This window comes from Mastigoproctus giganteus, chromosome 13, assembly GCF_048544385.1.
Source record: "Mastigoproctus giganteus isolate SK-2022 chromosome 13, ASM4854438v1, whole genome shotgun sequence".
NCBI classification, from domain to species: domain Eukaryota; kingdom Metazoa; phylum Arthropoda; class Arachnida; order Uropygi; family Thelyphonidae; genus Mastigoproctus; species Mastigoproctus giganteus.
The window spans coordinates 160,997,795-161,012,062 of NC_143587.1; the positions used below are offsets into that span (position 1 = coordinate 160,997,795).

Below are 14,268 nucleotides of genomic sequence, written 5' to 3' on the forward strand. Positions count from 1 at the left end.
AGAATCTTAGAGAAACCCTGTTTCGACAAGATTGCCACTTCTTTTGCCAATTGCCACGCCTTGTCTTGTTTTTTCTGGATCTGAGGACCATCTCCATGGTCCTCAACCCTATTCCTCAGAGTAAAGAAGATAAAACTGTGGTTACTCTGAAGTTTCCTTGTCCAAAGACCTCCCAGCTATAGCTTCCAGAAAGTCTTAATAGGACGAGAATGATACAATCATCACACCAGATACAGTTGAACCAGAAATTATATTGGTAAGTTTTACTTGCTTTTACTCTCTTTTATAGTACCTAAGCATCCCTCCTCATTAGCATATCTACTGATGTAACGCTTCATGATACATTGCTTACAAATTAGTGTCTAACATGCCTAGTTGATCTATTAGTGTTAATATGATTACACAAACCCAGATTGTTACATAAGGTTTTAGTATACAGGTATATATACATACAGGTACTGTATGTATGTATATATATATATATATACCTGTATAGTCTCTTGTAAGATGAGGATTGTAAACTTGAGTATGAGCAAGATACCACAGGAGGACTACACGAAGATCACAAACATATCACTAAACCCATATCACCAGCCAGAGACATATAAGGTATCATTTCTATTTATGTTAGTGTGAGAAAAAGACATTCTGTCCTGTATCTATTAATTATCTTTTTTGAATGTAGTAACAAATAAATTATGTTTTGTTTAAGTATCCTTGCCTCTGACCCATTCTCTTACCACACGTTATCCTTAGCACAAGATTTATAGTAAAGGAACAATAATTTTTGGCATTCCTAGTTCTGACTATAATAGATAGGGTCTTGGAGTGAAAAACACAATGCTGATCCAAGCTGCAAAGTTCTATTTACCACGATGCTGAATAGATCTTTAGGGCACAGAGATCATTGTCCTATCATAAAACCACTAGACAATCACATAAGTTCATTGGCTTGTACTGGGACATGCTTTAATTAAGGTTTAGTAACATCCAAACCATTTGTTGAACTTAGGCTGTGTTCAAAGCATTTTAGGTAATTCAGAATATTAAAGCCCAGCCCAGCAGAACACTGTTGTCCAGATAAAAGCCAATGTAACAAGGTCATACAACAGCAAAAAGTAAAACAATTAAATGAAACCACAGAAATGAAAACACTAAGGAAAATAAATAATAAAACACTAAGAGCAAAGTTGAAAATGAGGAAATCAGAAAACAATGTAAAATACAACCTATTAATGAATGAATATATAATAGAGAAAAAAAAAGAATGGGTAAAGCATATAAAAATAGTAAAGAACTGGAGACTTCTGCAAATGAAGTAGAGAAAAGCCAAAAATTAGATGGGAGGAGGATGATCTATTCTAAACCAACAAGCAGCATACTTAATAGGAAAAGAAGAGGAGCAGTGCCTATTGAGAACCATTGTGTCTTCTTTCTCTCAACTGTACTTTTATCCGTAACAGAATTCTGCTCTCTAATGCCACACTGCTCCAATTTATACAGCAGTCTTTAATTCTAAGAACTTCAGTTGCCACTGCCTAATTTTTCTAGATCTTGTTGCCACTGCAACAAGATCTAGAAAAATCTATCCTTTTTTGTCATTAACCACCCAACCAACCTTAGTATCATTTGCAGACTTGTACATTAATCCTTATGCATGCATTTATCAATATCATTAATAAATATTGAAATCAATAATGTGCTCAGTACTGAATCTTGGGGGACTCCACTAATACAGTGGTTTTCAACCAGGGTGCTGCAACAACATTCAAGGAGTGCCACGTAATTTGGGTTTAAGTAACTTAAACTTATTATTTTTTAAAATTTATATATTTATTTCATTATAAAAAGGTATACAGTATCTTTTTAATTTTGTGGTAATCTATAATTGATGTTTATTTAGTACTCTATATAAAGAATAAAATTATTATTATATACACACAGAGAGAATCGGATCTAACAAGCAGAAAATTGAGTTGGGTGCCAGAACAGTATCAATAACTTTTATGAAATCTGAATATATGGTGTCAGAATTATTTTTTGCATTCATTTTCTGTGTTACTTCATTATAGTATGCAATCAGATTGTTCAGACTAGATTGCATCTTATGAGACATTAATATTTTTAAACCAAAGTTGATGAGAAATATTCATATAATGCTTTAAATGTTGGGCATTGGGAACAACTTAGGTTATGGAAATTTAAAAAATCTTGTAAAGTAAAAAATTTGTTTGTTTGTTTAGCTTACAGTCAGTTCTGCTATAATGCTGTACATGTGTTCCTAAAAATCTCTGCATTAAGGCATTTTGTGCATTAAAAACAACGGCTTATGGGAAAAATAGGGATAGGGGCTGAGCACTCAAGAAAAAAAAAGTGTTCAGTGTGGTAAGTAAAACACTAAAAAACGTTAGAAACCCAATAAAATTACTAACACAGGTTTAAACATCTTAAATTCTAATAAATAAATAAATATTACAGTAAATATAGCACTGTAATATATACATACTAATTAATATTTCTTTTCACTGGAATTTTTTTTGGATTGTAAAATTTAAAACAATAAAATAGATGAGCAATCAATAACGATGAACACAGCACACACAAATTGCACAAATGAGATACGCAGTAACAATTTCACGCATTCAAAATAGGAAGCTTAAAAAATAGGAATGAAGAGGAGATTCTGATAATTTATTTACTTTTTTTATATGATTGAAGATTTCATGGAAAGGGAAACACATTTCACCATATTAAAGTACAAAACCACAGAATTCTAGCTATCAGTATTATCGCAAATGCAATAAGATCGAGTTTATTACCCATTTATAATAGATTGCACTAACAGAAAATCCCAATAAACCAGGAACTGCAAATTGTTTTTTGTTTTGTGGTAGTAACCTCCATAAAAGTATCCTCTGTTTATGCTATCACTCCTCACAAAATTTCTGTTCAAACTGAAAAATGAGTTCCTGAAAACATGAGTCAACCTACAATATCTTGTGAATACAGTGAATGACAACAGTGTCTCCCCAACCAATACAACTACAGTAAATGGGGAATATAGCTCTCACACATTTGACATTTTTTAAGCTTCATAAACTTGTATGTATTGCTGCGCAGCAGGTCGCTATGTTCAGCTTGGTGCCTGGTTTTGCATTCACCTGATGTTACTCACAGACGAAATTGCGTATGAGGCCAACATGAAAATCATGTTATACCTGTATTGTTCCCTTATATATCAGCCGCATTGCCAAAATGCACATTATAGCAGAACTGACTGTATTTGTAAGAAGTACTTTGATTTTTGGTAATCTATATGTTTAATAAGCAAAAGCTGATAGTTTCTAGACTAGTGGTGTGTGTGCTGATGTGCTACATGCTTGTTCACAAGTATGCAAACACCACACTGGTGTAACATTACAGAAAGAATATATTGAATATTTTTATATATTTTTATATATTTCCAATACATAAAAATGTAAGACCTTGCATTTTGCTGAATTAAAGCATAGCTGCCACTTTTCTGACCATCTCAGAAGTCTATCTTGGTCACTCTGAAGATGCTCTGCTTGGCGGCGATCATTAACTGCTCTACTGATCTTTGCATCATCTGCAAGTTTAGACCTCATGCCCTCAATCCCTTCATAGATGTCATTTAAGATAATCAAAAACAACAGTGGTCCCAATACTAATTTTGACATAACAGGGCTGACAGTAGAGGAACCAGTAGCAGGAAGTGATCACGGAGTTCTACGGTGGATGATGACGAGAGAGGTAGCAGAAGTAAAAGGCAAAGGAATGGGTTTTAATTTCAGAAAAGGAAATTACAATGCCTTAAGGTACTACATGGCCTCTATTAACTGGGTAGATATCGCGCTGAGAATGAATACAATTGAACTGTGGTACGCTTTTAAAACATTAATCACAGATGCCTTGAATGCGTATATACCATTAAAAAAATACTCCACGAGAAGGGTTCCAAGTTGGATGAATAGTGAAGTTGCCGCATTACTTGAGCAGAAAAAGGTGGCATGGAAAGGTTACAGAGCAATAAAAAGTACTGAAGCCTATAACAGCTACAAGGTGATGTGTAATAGAGCCACAGAAAAGGTTCGACAGGGAGGAATATTATGCAAAGGCAGTTTATGAGAAATCACCAGCAAACAGAGCAAAGAGGGGGGATAAAGAATTCTTCACATATATAAATGCCAAGAAGAGCAGGACAAACCAGATCGGACCTTTACGTAAGGGAAAGGGGATAGTAATAAATACACCAGCTGCCGTTGCAGATGAACTCAACAGTTATTTTGCATCGATATTTACAAATGAAAAGCCTTTTGTGGCAATGGGAAATTGTGGGAGCGAAGTTAAAAAATATGTAATTAATGATATTGAAATTTCGCAAGATTATTTAATGAAAAAACTTTTGAGCCTACAGACCAGTAAGTCTCCTGGAGTTGATGGAATATACCCTATAATCTTAAGAGAGGCGGCAAGCGAGTGCATTGAACCATTGAGGCTAATTATGCGAGCATCACTAGACTCTGGTGAGATTCCCTTGGATTGGAAAAGTGAAAATGTATCTCCCATACATAAGGGTGGCTCTAAAAGTGAAGTTGGAAATTATCGACCTGTCAGTCTGACTTCAGTAGTAGGGAAAATCATGGAGTCAATGATCAAGGGTGGATCAGGATCAATTTGGATCTAATTGAAATTCTCAAGGATACTCAGCATGGTTTTGTAAAGGGAAAATCATGTTTAACAAATCTGGTTCGCTATTTCGATAGGGTCACTCACAAGCTGGATTTAGGGAATAATTTCGACATTGTTTATTTAGATTTCAGCAAAGCTTTTGACTCAGTCCCACATGAGCAGTTGCTTTATAAGCTGGAACAGGTTGGAATCACTGGGAAAATCCTTAGATGGATAGAAGGATGGCTTCAGGGCAGGAGGCAGAGGGTTGATGTAAGAAATGGGGTTCCCCAAGGATCAGTATTAGGACCACTGTTGTTTTTAATTTTCATAAACGACATTGATGAAGGGATAGAGGGCGTGATGTCTAAATTTGCAGATGATGTTAAAATTGGTAGAGTAGTTAATGATCACTGTCAAGCTGAGCTTCTTCAGAGAGACCTAGATAGACTTCAAGAATGGACAGAAAAATGGCAGCTGTGCTTTAATCCAACAAAGTGTAAGGTATTACACCTGGGAAACAGTAATCCCAAAATACAGTCGATTCCGGTTATTTGGGACACATCGGGACTAGTGCATTTTGGCCCGATTAAGCGGCTGCCCCAATTATCCGAAGTTTCACGTAAGTAGCTAAAAATACAATTTACCCCCCCCCCCCTTTACAATTAGTTCACTATACAATCAAATCACGTTACGACGAACTCACCATAGTCAAGTACCATTCACTATACGATGTGCAGTAAGCGCCGGTCATTGTGATCACGTTTGTGAATTGAATTTTAATTCTATTAAACAGCGATTCTAATTAGCGAAAATAGGAGGAATATTATCCACAGGCTATAAAAGTAAAGATATATTAAGCACAAATTTACCCTTTATTACCTTACCAATTAAAAAATTAAATGATACGTGCAAATCGGAAGAATATACATGATGATCGGAATAATTAATATGTACTGTAATATGTACATACTAACTAAACTAGTTGACACTTCTGTTCACTGACATTTGTTGGTGGGGGCTGAAATTTAAAACAGTAAAAAGATAAGCAATCAATAACAAAGAACAGGGCACACATAAATTGCAAGTAACACAACACGCACAAGTGAGAACGGAGTAACAAATTAGGAAGCTTTAAAAATAGGAATGAAGAGAAGATTCTGAAAATAATTTTTTTTATATGATTGAAGATTCCATGGAAGTGTAAACACATTTTACCATAATAACCCACAGAATTCCAGCTGTCGGTATTACCGCAAATTCAATAAGATCGAGTTTACTGTCCGTTTGTTGCACCAACAGAAAAGCTCAATAAACAGGTGACTGCTAATTGTTTTTATTGTTTTATGGTCGTGACCTCCAGAAATCCGACCGAACTACGTGGTACGGTCGGAGACAATCGTAGGGTAATCTCCAGTGCTGAGGTCTCCTGCCCCGATTAAACGGCATTTTGTCCCAATTAAACAAAGTAAACCCTGGCTATTTTCTCGATTGGTTTTTGTTTTTTAAGATTTGCCCCAAATAAATGGCTGCCCCGATTAACCGGTGGCCCAAATAACTGGAATCCACTGTAACTTATTCACTTGGTGGAGTTCAACTAAACCCAGTACTGGAGGAAAGGGACTTGAGTGTTATGATACGGTCAGACATGAAATTCTCTGAGCATTGTAAACAGGTTGCAAGGAAGTCCCATGGTGTCCTATTTATGATCTATCGAACTTTTCCAAGTAGAGATAGGGACGTGATAATCCCATTATATAAGGCTTATGTTAGACCACACTTGGAATACTGTGTTCAAGTATGGAGACCGCACCTAAAGAAAGACATCGAGCTTCTTGAAAGGGTGCAAAGAAGGGTAACTCGCCTGGTGAGAGCGGCAAAAGGGCGTCCTTATGAAGAAAGACTTCGAATATGTGGGTTGCAGAGTTTGGAAACTAGACACCTTAGAGGAGATTTGATTGAGGTATTTAAGGCTCTGAGAGGCATCAGTAAAATGAATGAGGACAAAATTTTCAAGATTATAAATGATGCTAGAACTAGGGGACATAGATTCAAGTTATGGGGGGGAAATGTTTAGATTGGACTGCAGGAAGTTTTATTTTAGCCAGCGAGTTATAAATTACTGGAATAAGTTGCCTTCATGGGTGGTAGAGGCCGACAGTTTGGGGAAATTCAAAGGTCATCTGGATGGTACTTTCGGTAAGGGAAGCGCATAGGATGATAGGTTTAATTTCCTTTTTATTTAATTTTTTTATTCATTAATTATTATTATTTAGTTTTTTGTTTTTATCATTGTTTTGTTCGGATTTTTTTTTTTTTTTTGGCTGGTGCAGCATAAGCCATAGGCTTTCTTGCACCATGCGGCCGTTACTAATACTAATCCTTGGGGAACCCCACTTCTTACATTAACCCAATCTGAGGAATAACCATTTATCACAACCCTCTGCCAGGTGCCCTCAAGCCATCATGCTATTCATCTAAGGATTTTCCCTATAATTCCAGCTTATAAAGTAACCACTCATGTGGGACTGAGTCAAATACTTTGCTGAAATCCAAGTAAACAATGTTGAAATTATTCCCTAAATCCAACTCATGTGTGACCTGTCAAAATGGCTAACCAGATTTGTTAAACATGATTTTCCCTTTACAAAACCATGCTGTATATCCTACAGAATTCCATTTCCATCTAAATGATCCTGAATTCCCTTGAATTCTGTAGCAGGGACTCCATGATTGTCCCTGCTACAGAAGTTAGACTAGTTGGTTGGTAATTTCCCGTTACACTCCTAGAACCGTCTTTACGTTCCAATTTACACCAATCCAATGGAATCTCTCCTGAGTCCAGTGATGCTCTCATAACTAGCCTTAATGGTTCAAGGCACTCACTTGCCGCCTCCTTTAAGATTATAGGGTATATGCCATCAACTACAGGAGCCTTACTCGCCTGTACGCGCAAAAGTTCTCATTAAATAATCATTTGAAATTTCAACATCATTAACTACATTTTTTTCAACTTCACTTCCATAATATCTCTTTGACACAAGGGTTTTTTTTATGTAAATATTGATGCAGAATAACTGTTGAGTTTATCCAGCTATGTTATCTAATACTATCCCATGTCCATTGCATAAGGGGCCAGTCTGATTTGTCCTTCTGTTCTTTGCATTTATATATGTGAAGAATTCCTTAACTGCACTCTTTGTTCTCTTCTGTATTTCTTATCCCCATTCTTTGTTTTCTCCCAGACTCAGTAAAGATACCGTAATGAAAATTATACTTCGCTTAATAAAACATCTTTCTCCTTCAGAAAATGATGAACATAATTCAACCACGGAAGACCAACATGGAACAGAATATCAGTGTTCTGCAAATTCTTTCCAGAATAAGAAATTGCCCGACTCCAATGAGATTTTAAAAGATGAACTTGAGTCGGAAATTAATGAAATACTTAACTATTTTTGCTAAAAAAGTTCAAAGCCTAGAAAATATGGACTGAGATCATCTATGATTATCTCAGTACAACAGTACCAGAATAGAACTCGAAAGGGCATTTTCTGCCGCTAATCAAATACTGTATGTACAAAATTAGATCCATTTTAAACGGTTGTACTATTGCTTTCTTATGTTTCTTAAGAGCTCACTTTATTCGGACAGGTAGTGTGGGTGCTTAAACATAACTAAACTTTGCAGTAACAATATGTATTTTTTTGTTTTTGGAATAACTGTATTTTAATGATTTTTTTTCAGAATATTTATTGTTGCAATAAAAGTTTATTCAAAACATGAAGTTGTGTAATTACAGCACTTGTTTTTTTTCTTATTTTATTGTACCTAATTGTCATCAAAATTTATTGAGAAAAACGTTTGCTTTTGGAATACTGGTATCCTGGTTTCGTAAATTAAAAATACCGAAATACCTGTATTAAGATTTTGACCGGTATTGTAAGCCCTAGGTGAAACTTATCCTACATGTAAAAATTGACAAATACAGAGTCCCAACAGTAAATTCAGGGGCACTTGCAGCCTGCAGGCCGTGCCACCCAAATCTTGTGAGACATTGTTTTGACATGCCAACTCTAGACAGTATGGGATTTTAACATATTAAATGTGTGGCACCTCCGTAGCCAAGTGGGAAGGAGCAGCAGTGCGTAGCACACGCTTCTTGATTAGACCTGGGTTCGAGCCCGTCACCACCAAATATGGAAGATGCCGAAAGGTCAGGGACCACCGCATATCCCGGAGCAATATGACCTTAGTTGCTAATGCTCCTAAAAAAAAAAAAAAAACAAATAACATATTAAATGTGTTTTCATTTAATATTATTAAATTGCAGTAATGCTTTATATATAATTTTGAATTTATAGGGATGCTGAAGATTACTTGCAGAAGCAGGTGTCTTTCATATCATTATGGCTTTTGACAGCCAAAGAAGGAGAAGAAGTGATGATTACAAAAGAAAAAGGTATTTCATGAAATATTTGTATTCCTTTTTATGAGAGCTAATGGTCATTTTCAATAGGAAAAATTTAAATAGTCTGAAAATGAAACATTCCTTTAAATTAACAATGGTTTGAAATTCCATAAATATAAATAATGAATACTTGATTTTTTTTTCTGGATAAGTTATGTGGGGACAGTTTAATTCATATAATTTTCAGAGGAAATGAAAATGCATCTTGACAGATATGAATATATCTGTCAAGATTCATTCATTTGTAATTTGTTAGTACCATAAATGATTTACTGCAGATTAAACCTGTTTTGGTGCCTTTGAAGCCAAGTAGTCAGGAGTGGGAGTGCAGTAGTGCATGGTCTTTGAGTAGACTGGGGTTCGAGCCTCTGACTGCTAAATACGGTTGATTTTCCAATCTGCACTGGACCAGTGTGGCAGATTATTGTCCATTTCCCTCAACATTAATTGTTGATGAGGCTTCCATCCTGGTAGATTGATAATGGCTGCTGCTTACTCCCTTCTTAATCTTCTTTTATTATATACTCAAAACTATCAGTGATTAATCACATGTTAAACTTTTGCTATATGTAATGAACTTCTCTGTATACCCTCCATGCTTCACATAAAGTTATATTGGGACATTGTTTATGGCACTTTATCTGACTTTGCATGATTCATTTTTCCATATGACTAACCCTGTTTACTTTTTGTTGAGTTGACTCTTAATCCTATTAATCTGTGATAAACATTGGTCTGTAATGTTAATCTACCCAAATCTTGTGTGACATATTGTTTTGTGTACTGTATTTTGTTAATACTTGCATCACATGGTAAAATGTTTAGCACAGAGCAACAATATGTATGTTTAAAATTCTGTGTGAGGGTGGAGTTTGGAGAAATCTTTGAAATGTTATGAACCACATTTAGGAAAGAAGAAAGTAGATTGAAACCATTTTTATGGTTTGTGCCTGAACATCCATTAAAAATGGGACATGCTGTTACTAATAACTTGCACAGGGGAAGATATTTAGTCACTACTGTTTGTGATTATGTGATATGACTGAATAAGTTGGCATGTCAAATGATGCTGAACAAAGATTTGAGTCTGTCTCTGCAAAGATTATCCTGCTTTTACTTATTTTTACCAGAAAAAGAATGTCATCTCACCACATTCACTGGAACTCATTGATTATGTTGCAAGTGATTTTTATACTTAATATTTAAGGTGAAACTTCTGTCAAGCACACACTGGAAGAGAGTTGAGTTTGTGGTTATGATTCTGTTTGATAGTGAAGTTGCATTATGCTGCATTAATTCTACAAGTTCAGATTATGACTCCGAGGATTATATTTTGCCATTTTAATAAGTATTAGTAATGGTAAGTGATCCATTTAAGAAAAAAAAAAAAAAAAAAAAACCACTTTCCACATGACCTGTCCATCCCCTCTAATAATTTTGCCTAATTCTTCCTTACATTTAACTACCCTCTGGCCAAAAGCAAATTTCTGCACATTTATCCTACAACTGTCCATTACCTTGATTGTTGTACCACACAGTTGGTGTTTTAATCTGGGATTACTGCTGCCCATATGCAGTACTTTGTATTTGTCAGTGTTAAACTTCAATTTGTACTTCTCAGTTCATCTGCCTACTGCAAGATTATGCGTAGATCTTGTTGCAGTAGTGTACCCGGATTACTGGCTGATATGCCTTCATCAATATTGAAAACAGCAATAGGCCCAACATGGACCAGCAATGGACTTTGGAGGTTCCAGTAATACTATCAGTCGAAGAAGAGCAGTACCCATTGATAATCATCTGTCTTTTCCCACTCACTCATCCAGCCCTTTATTCATAGCAGTAACCTGAGTCTAATGCCACAGGTTCTATTTCTTTTAATTTTAACTACAAAATAAAAGAATACTGTCTCTTTTATTGAATGAATAACTATAATAACACAATCTCTTGAACAAAAAGAAAATTATATTTCAAAGAAATAGACTTACACAATATAATTTAATTGCTTATCCCTTTTTAGCTTCACTAAGCATTCCAGCTTTGGTTGTTAAATATAATTGTTAAAACTTTTGAATGTAATCAGACTCTAATTTATAAGTTTGAGTGTAGTCTGCTTAAACTTTAATGTTTTTAAATACTAATTAAATGGCTTATTTGGAGATGTCACTCATAACCTGATTACTGGCTGATATGCCTTCATCGATATTAAAAATAGGAATCATAGCTTTCAAAATTAATAACATTAACTTCAATATGATGATGTGTCTTATACTTTTTTCTATCTTTGATGATCAGTTTACTTATGTATCTGCTTCAATATTCTCTAACTTTAAACACTTTATTGAGATTTGAATGTGATTCTGTTCAAATTAAACATTCCTACTTTAATAATCTTTAGTTCATAACTTCCTACAGTTAAAATATCTCTCATGCTTGATATTACAAAAAACAGCTGACATCATGCTCATTGTTGATCTGTACTGTCTATTACACAAACACATAGTGTACAGACAGATGCTTTACAATATGACCTTGTTTACAGAAAATGACACAAAATTAAAATTGATACTTACCTTATAAATTTGTTTCAGCAAGAAACACTGAGATCAACATTCATAGTTCAGTGAGTGAAGGGATTTGCAAACATATATGAAGGATTGTTTCTACAGGGATGGGATATGCTTAAATAAAAAGGGGGTGCAAGAATATTTGCCAATGCTATCAAAGCAGAGTTAGCTGGGTCAGAAAACTGCTAGCTTGGGGGGGGGGATTCACAGACTAATAGATTAACAGTAGCTGCAGGCAGAGGTGAAAGTGATTCTTGCACTGCTTCTATTGGAATGAGCAGCAGCCTGGAAAGCAAATTTCTTGGGTTTCAGGAACTACTAGTAGTCAGAATGAAACAAGTAAATACATGTGTTAAGGTAACTAAGAGTAAGAATAGGTGCATGTATACCCAAAGGAAGGTAGGAGTGGGGGGTTGACAGTTCTAAGGACTTCATGGAAAATCCAAGTTGACATTTGTAAAATATTTTTACTTGGAAAACTCCATGTGGTAAACTCATAGAAAGGGTACCAATACAATTTGTAGCTCTCTCACTCTCTTCTAAATAGTCACACGAGTCACACAGGATAAGGTGCCTCCGTAGACAGGTGGGCAGGAGCAGCAGTGCGTAGCACACGCTTCTTGATTAGATCGGGGTTCGAGCCCGTGACCACCAAATACGGGGGATGCGGAAAGGTGAGAGAATGACCACCACATATCCCTGGAGCAATATGGCCTTAGTTGCTAATGCTCCTAAAAACCAAATAACAAAACAAACAACACAAACACACAGGATAAATTCCCGACGTACCATCTTTCTTTTTTCTCTCCTTGTAAACCACACCCATGGAATTAACGGATACTATTGCAACACATCACCTACTCAGAAAAACCCTTTGCCTCTTAAGGTGCTGGAAGTTTTTGAGAGAGAAACAATTTGTTCAGCAATGTAACTTATTTGAACTACCAACTTTGACAGTGCTTGGTGGAAGATTATTCCAATGCTCAATTACTCCTTGGTTGAATGCAAATTTTCTCTTATCTATTCTGTAATCATCCTCTTTCAAATTAAATTTATGCCACTTTGCATATATATTTTTATACTTTTCAGCCTGGTCTGTGCTTGTTGACAGGAGAGACTGCTTCTACAGAGATGGGGTACACTTAAATAGAAAGGGTGCAAGAATATTTTCTGATGCTATCGAGGCAGTGTTAAGTAGGTCAGAAAACTGCTAGTTTGGGGGGGGGATACACAGACTAAAAGGTTAACAGTGGCTGCAGGCAGAGGCAAAAGAGATTTTTGCACTGTTTCTATTAGAATGAACAGCAGCCTGGAAAGCAAGGTAATGGAGATTTCCAGGACTGCTGGGAGTCATAGTGGAACAAGTAAATAAGGGCTGGGTTAGGGTAACTAAGAGTAGGAACAGGTGCATGCATAGTTGCATGTGCACGAATACTAGGAGTACAGTATATAAATTTGATTAATTTGAGGTGCTGGTAAAGCAACAAAGGCAGATATTTTTGGGATATCAGAGACATGGTGTCACACAGATATAAGCAGTGCAGAATTGGAATTTGGGGAGTAAATGTGTACAGAAAGGATAGAAAGGGAGGAGGGGTCATGCTGTTAGTTAAGAAACACAAAATCTAAGTAAGAGCATCCAGTTGACATGGGTGGGCATGCACTGTTGAGTCAGTTTGGTGTGACATAAGTACTGAAAAAGCAAAGTTGAGAGTAGGAGTGTATTATAGGCCTAATGACTCTGATGAGTACAACGAACAACTGTACAGAGAAATAGAGTGGGCCAGTAAATCAGAATGTTTATGATGGGGAATTTTAACTTCCCATATATAGACTGGAACTTGTGGGTTTGTTACTTGCACACTAGCAAGACTTTTGTGGATTTATTGGATGATTGTTTTCTACAAGCACGTTCGATAGGCAACGAAAGGAAGTAATACTCTTGATCTTATCAGCTGTGATTATTCGTGCATTAAGAATTTTCAGATAACAGAACTACTAGGTGGCATTGATCATATTGTACTCATGTGAGATTTACTCAAAGATGTAACCACCATCAGGGGTAAAGGGATGGGTTCTTGCTCTCGTAAAGGTAACTACAGTGGTCTCAGACAGTTTTTGAATTCCATAGAGTGGGACCAACTGCTGATGTTACCCACAGCAAATTCTAAATGGGAAGAATTCAAGTAATTAATCTTGGAAGCTACTAGGCTTTTCATGGCGCCTCCGTAGCCAGGTGGGAAGGAGCAGCAGTGCGTAGCACACGCTTCTTGATTAGACCGGGGTTCGAGCCCATCACCACCAAATACGGAGGATGCAGAAAGGTCGGGGAATGACCACCGCATATCCCGGAGCAATATGGCCTTAGTTGCTAATGCTCCTAAAACCAAATAACAGTAACAGACTAGGCTTTTCATACCAAGTAAGAAATACTGTTCAATGGATGTCAAATGAACTAATGAGACTCATGGCAGAGGGAAAAAAATGCATGGGATGTATATAAATAATCAGGAGACACAGATGCCTATGATAGATATA

At 36.1% G+C, this 14,268-nt stretch overlaps 1 protein-coding gene across 1 annotated transcript in view; it reads left to right on the forward strand.

The window, feature by feature from the left end:
* The window catches only part of LOC150076555 (pre-piRNA 3'-exonuclease trimmer-like), a 202,122-nt gene that overhangs the window by 182,673 nt on the left and 5,181 nt on the right, over positions 1 to 14,268 (forward strand). The window contains exon 10 of the mRNA XM_090387381.1: positions 9,057 to 9,154. Within this exon, the coding sequence (XP_090243507.1) occupies positions 9,057 to 9,154 (98 nt within the window). The remainder of the gene's footprint in view (positions 1 to 9,056; positions 9,155 to 14,268) is intronic.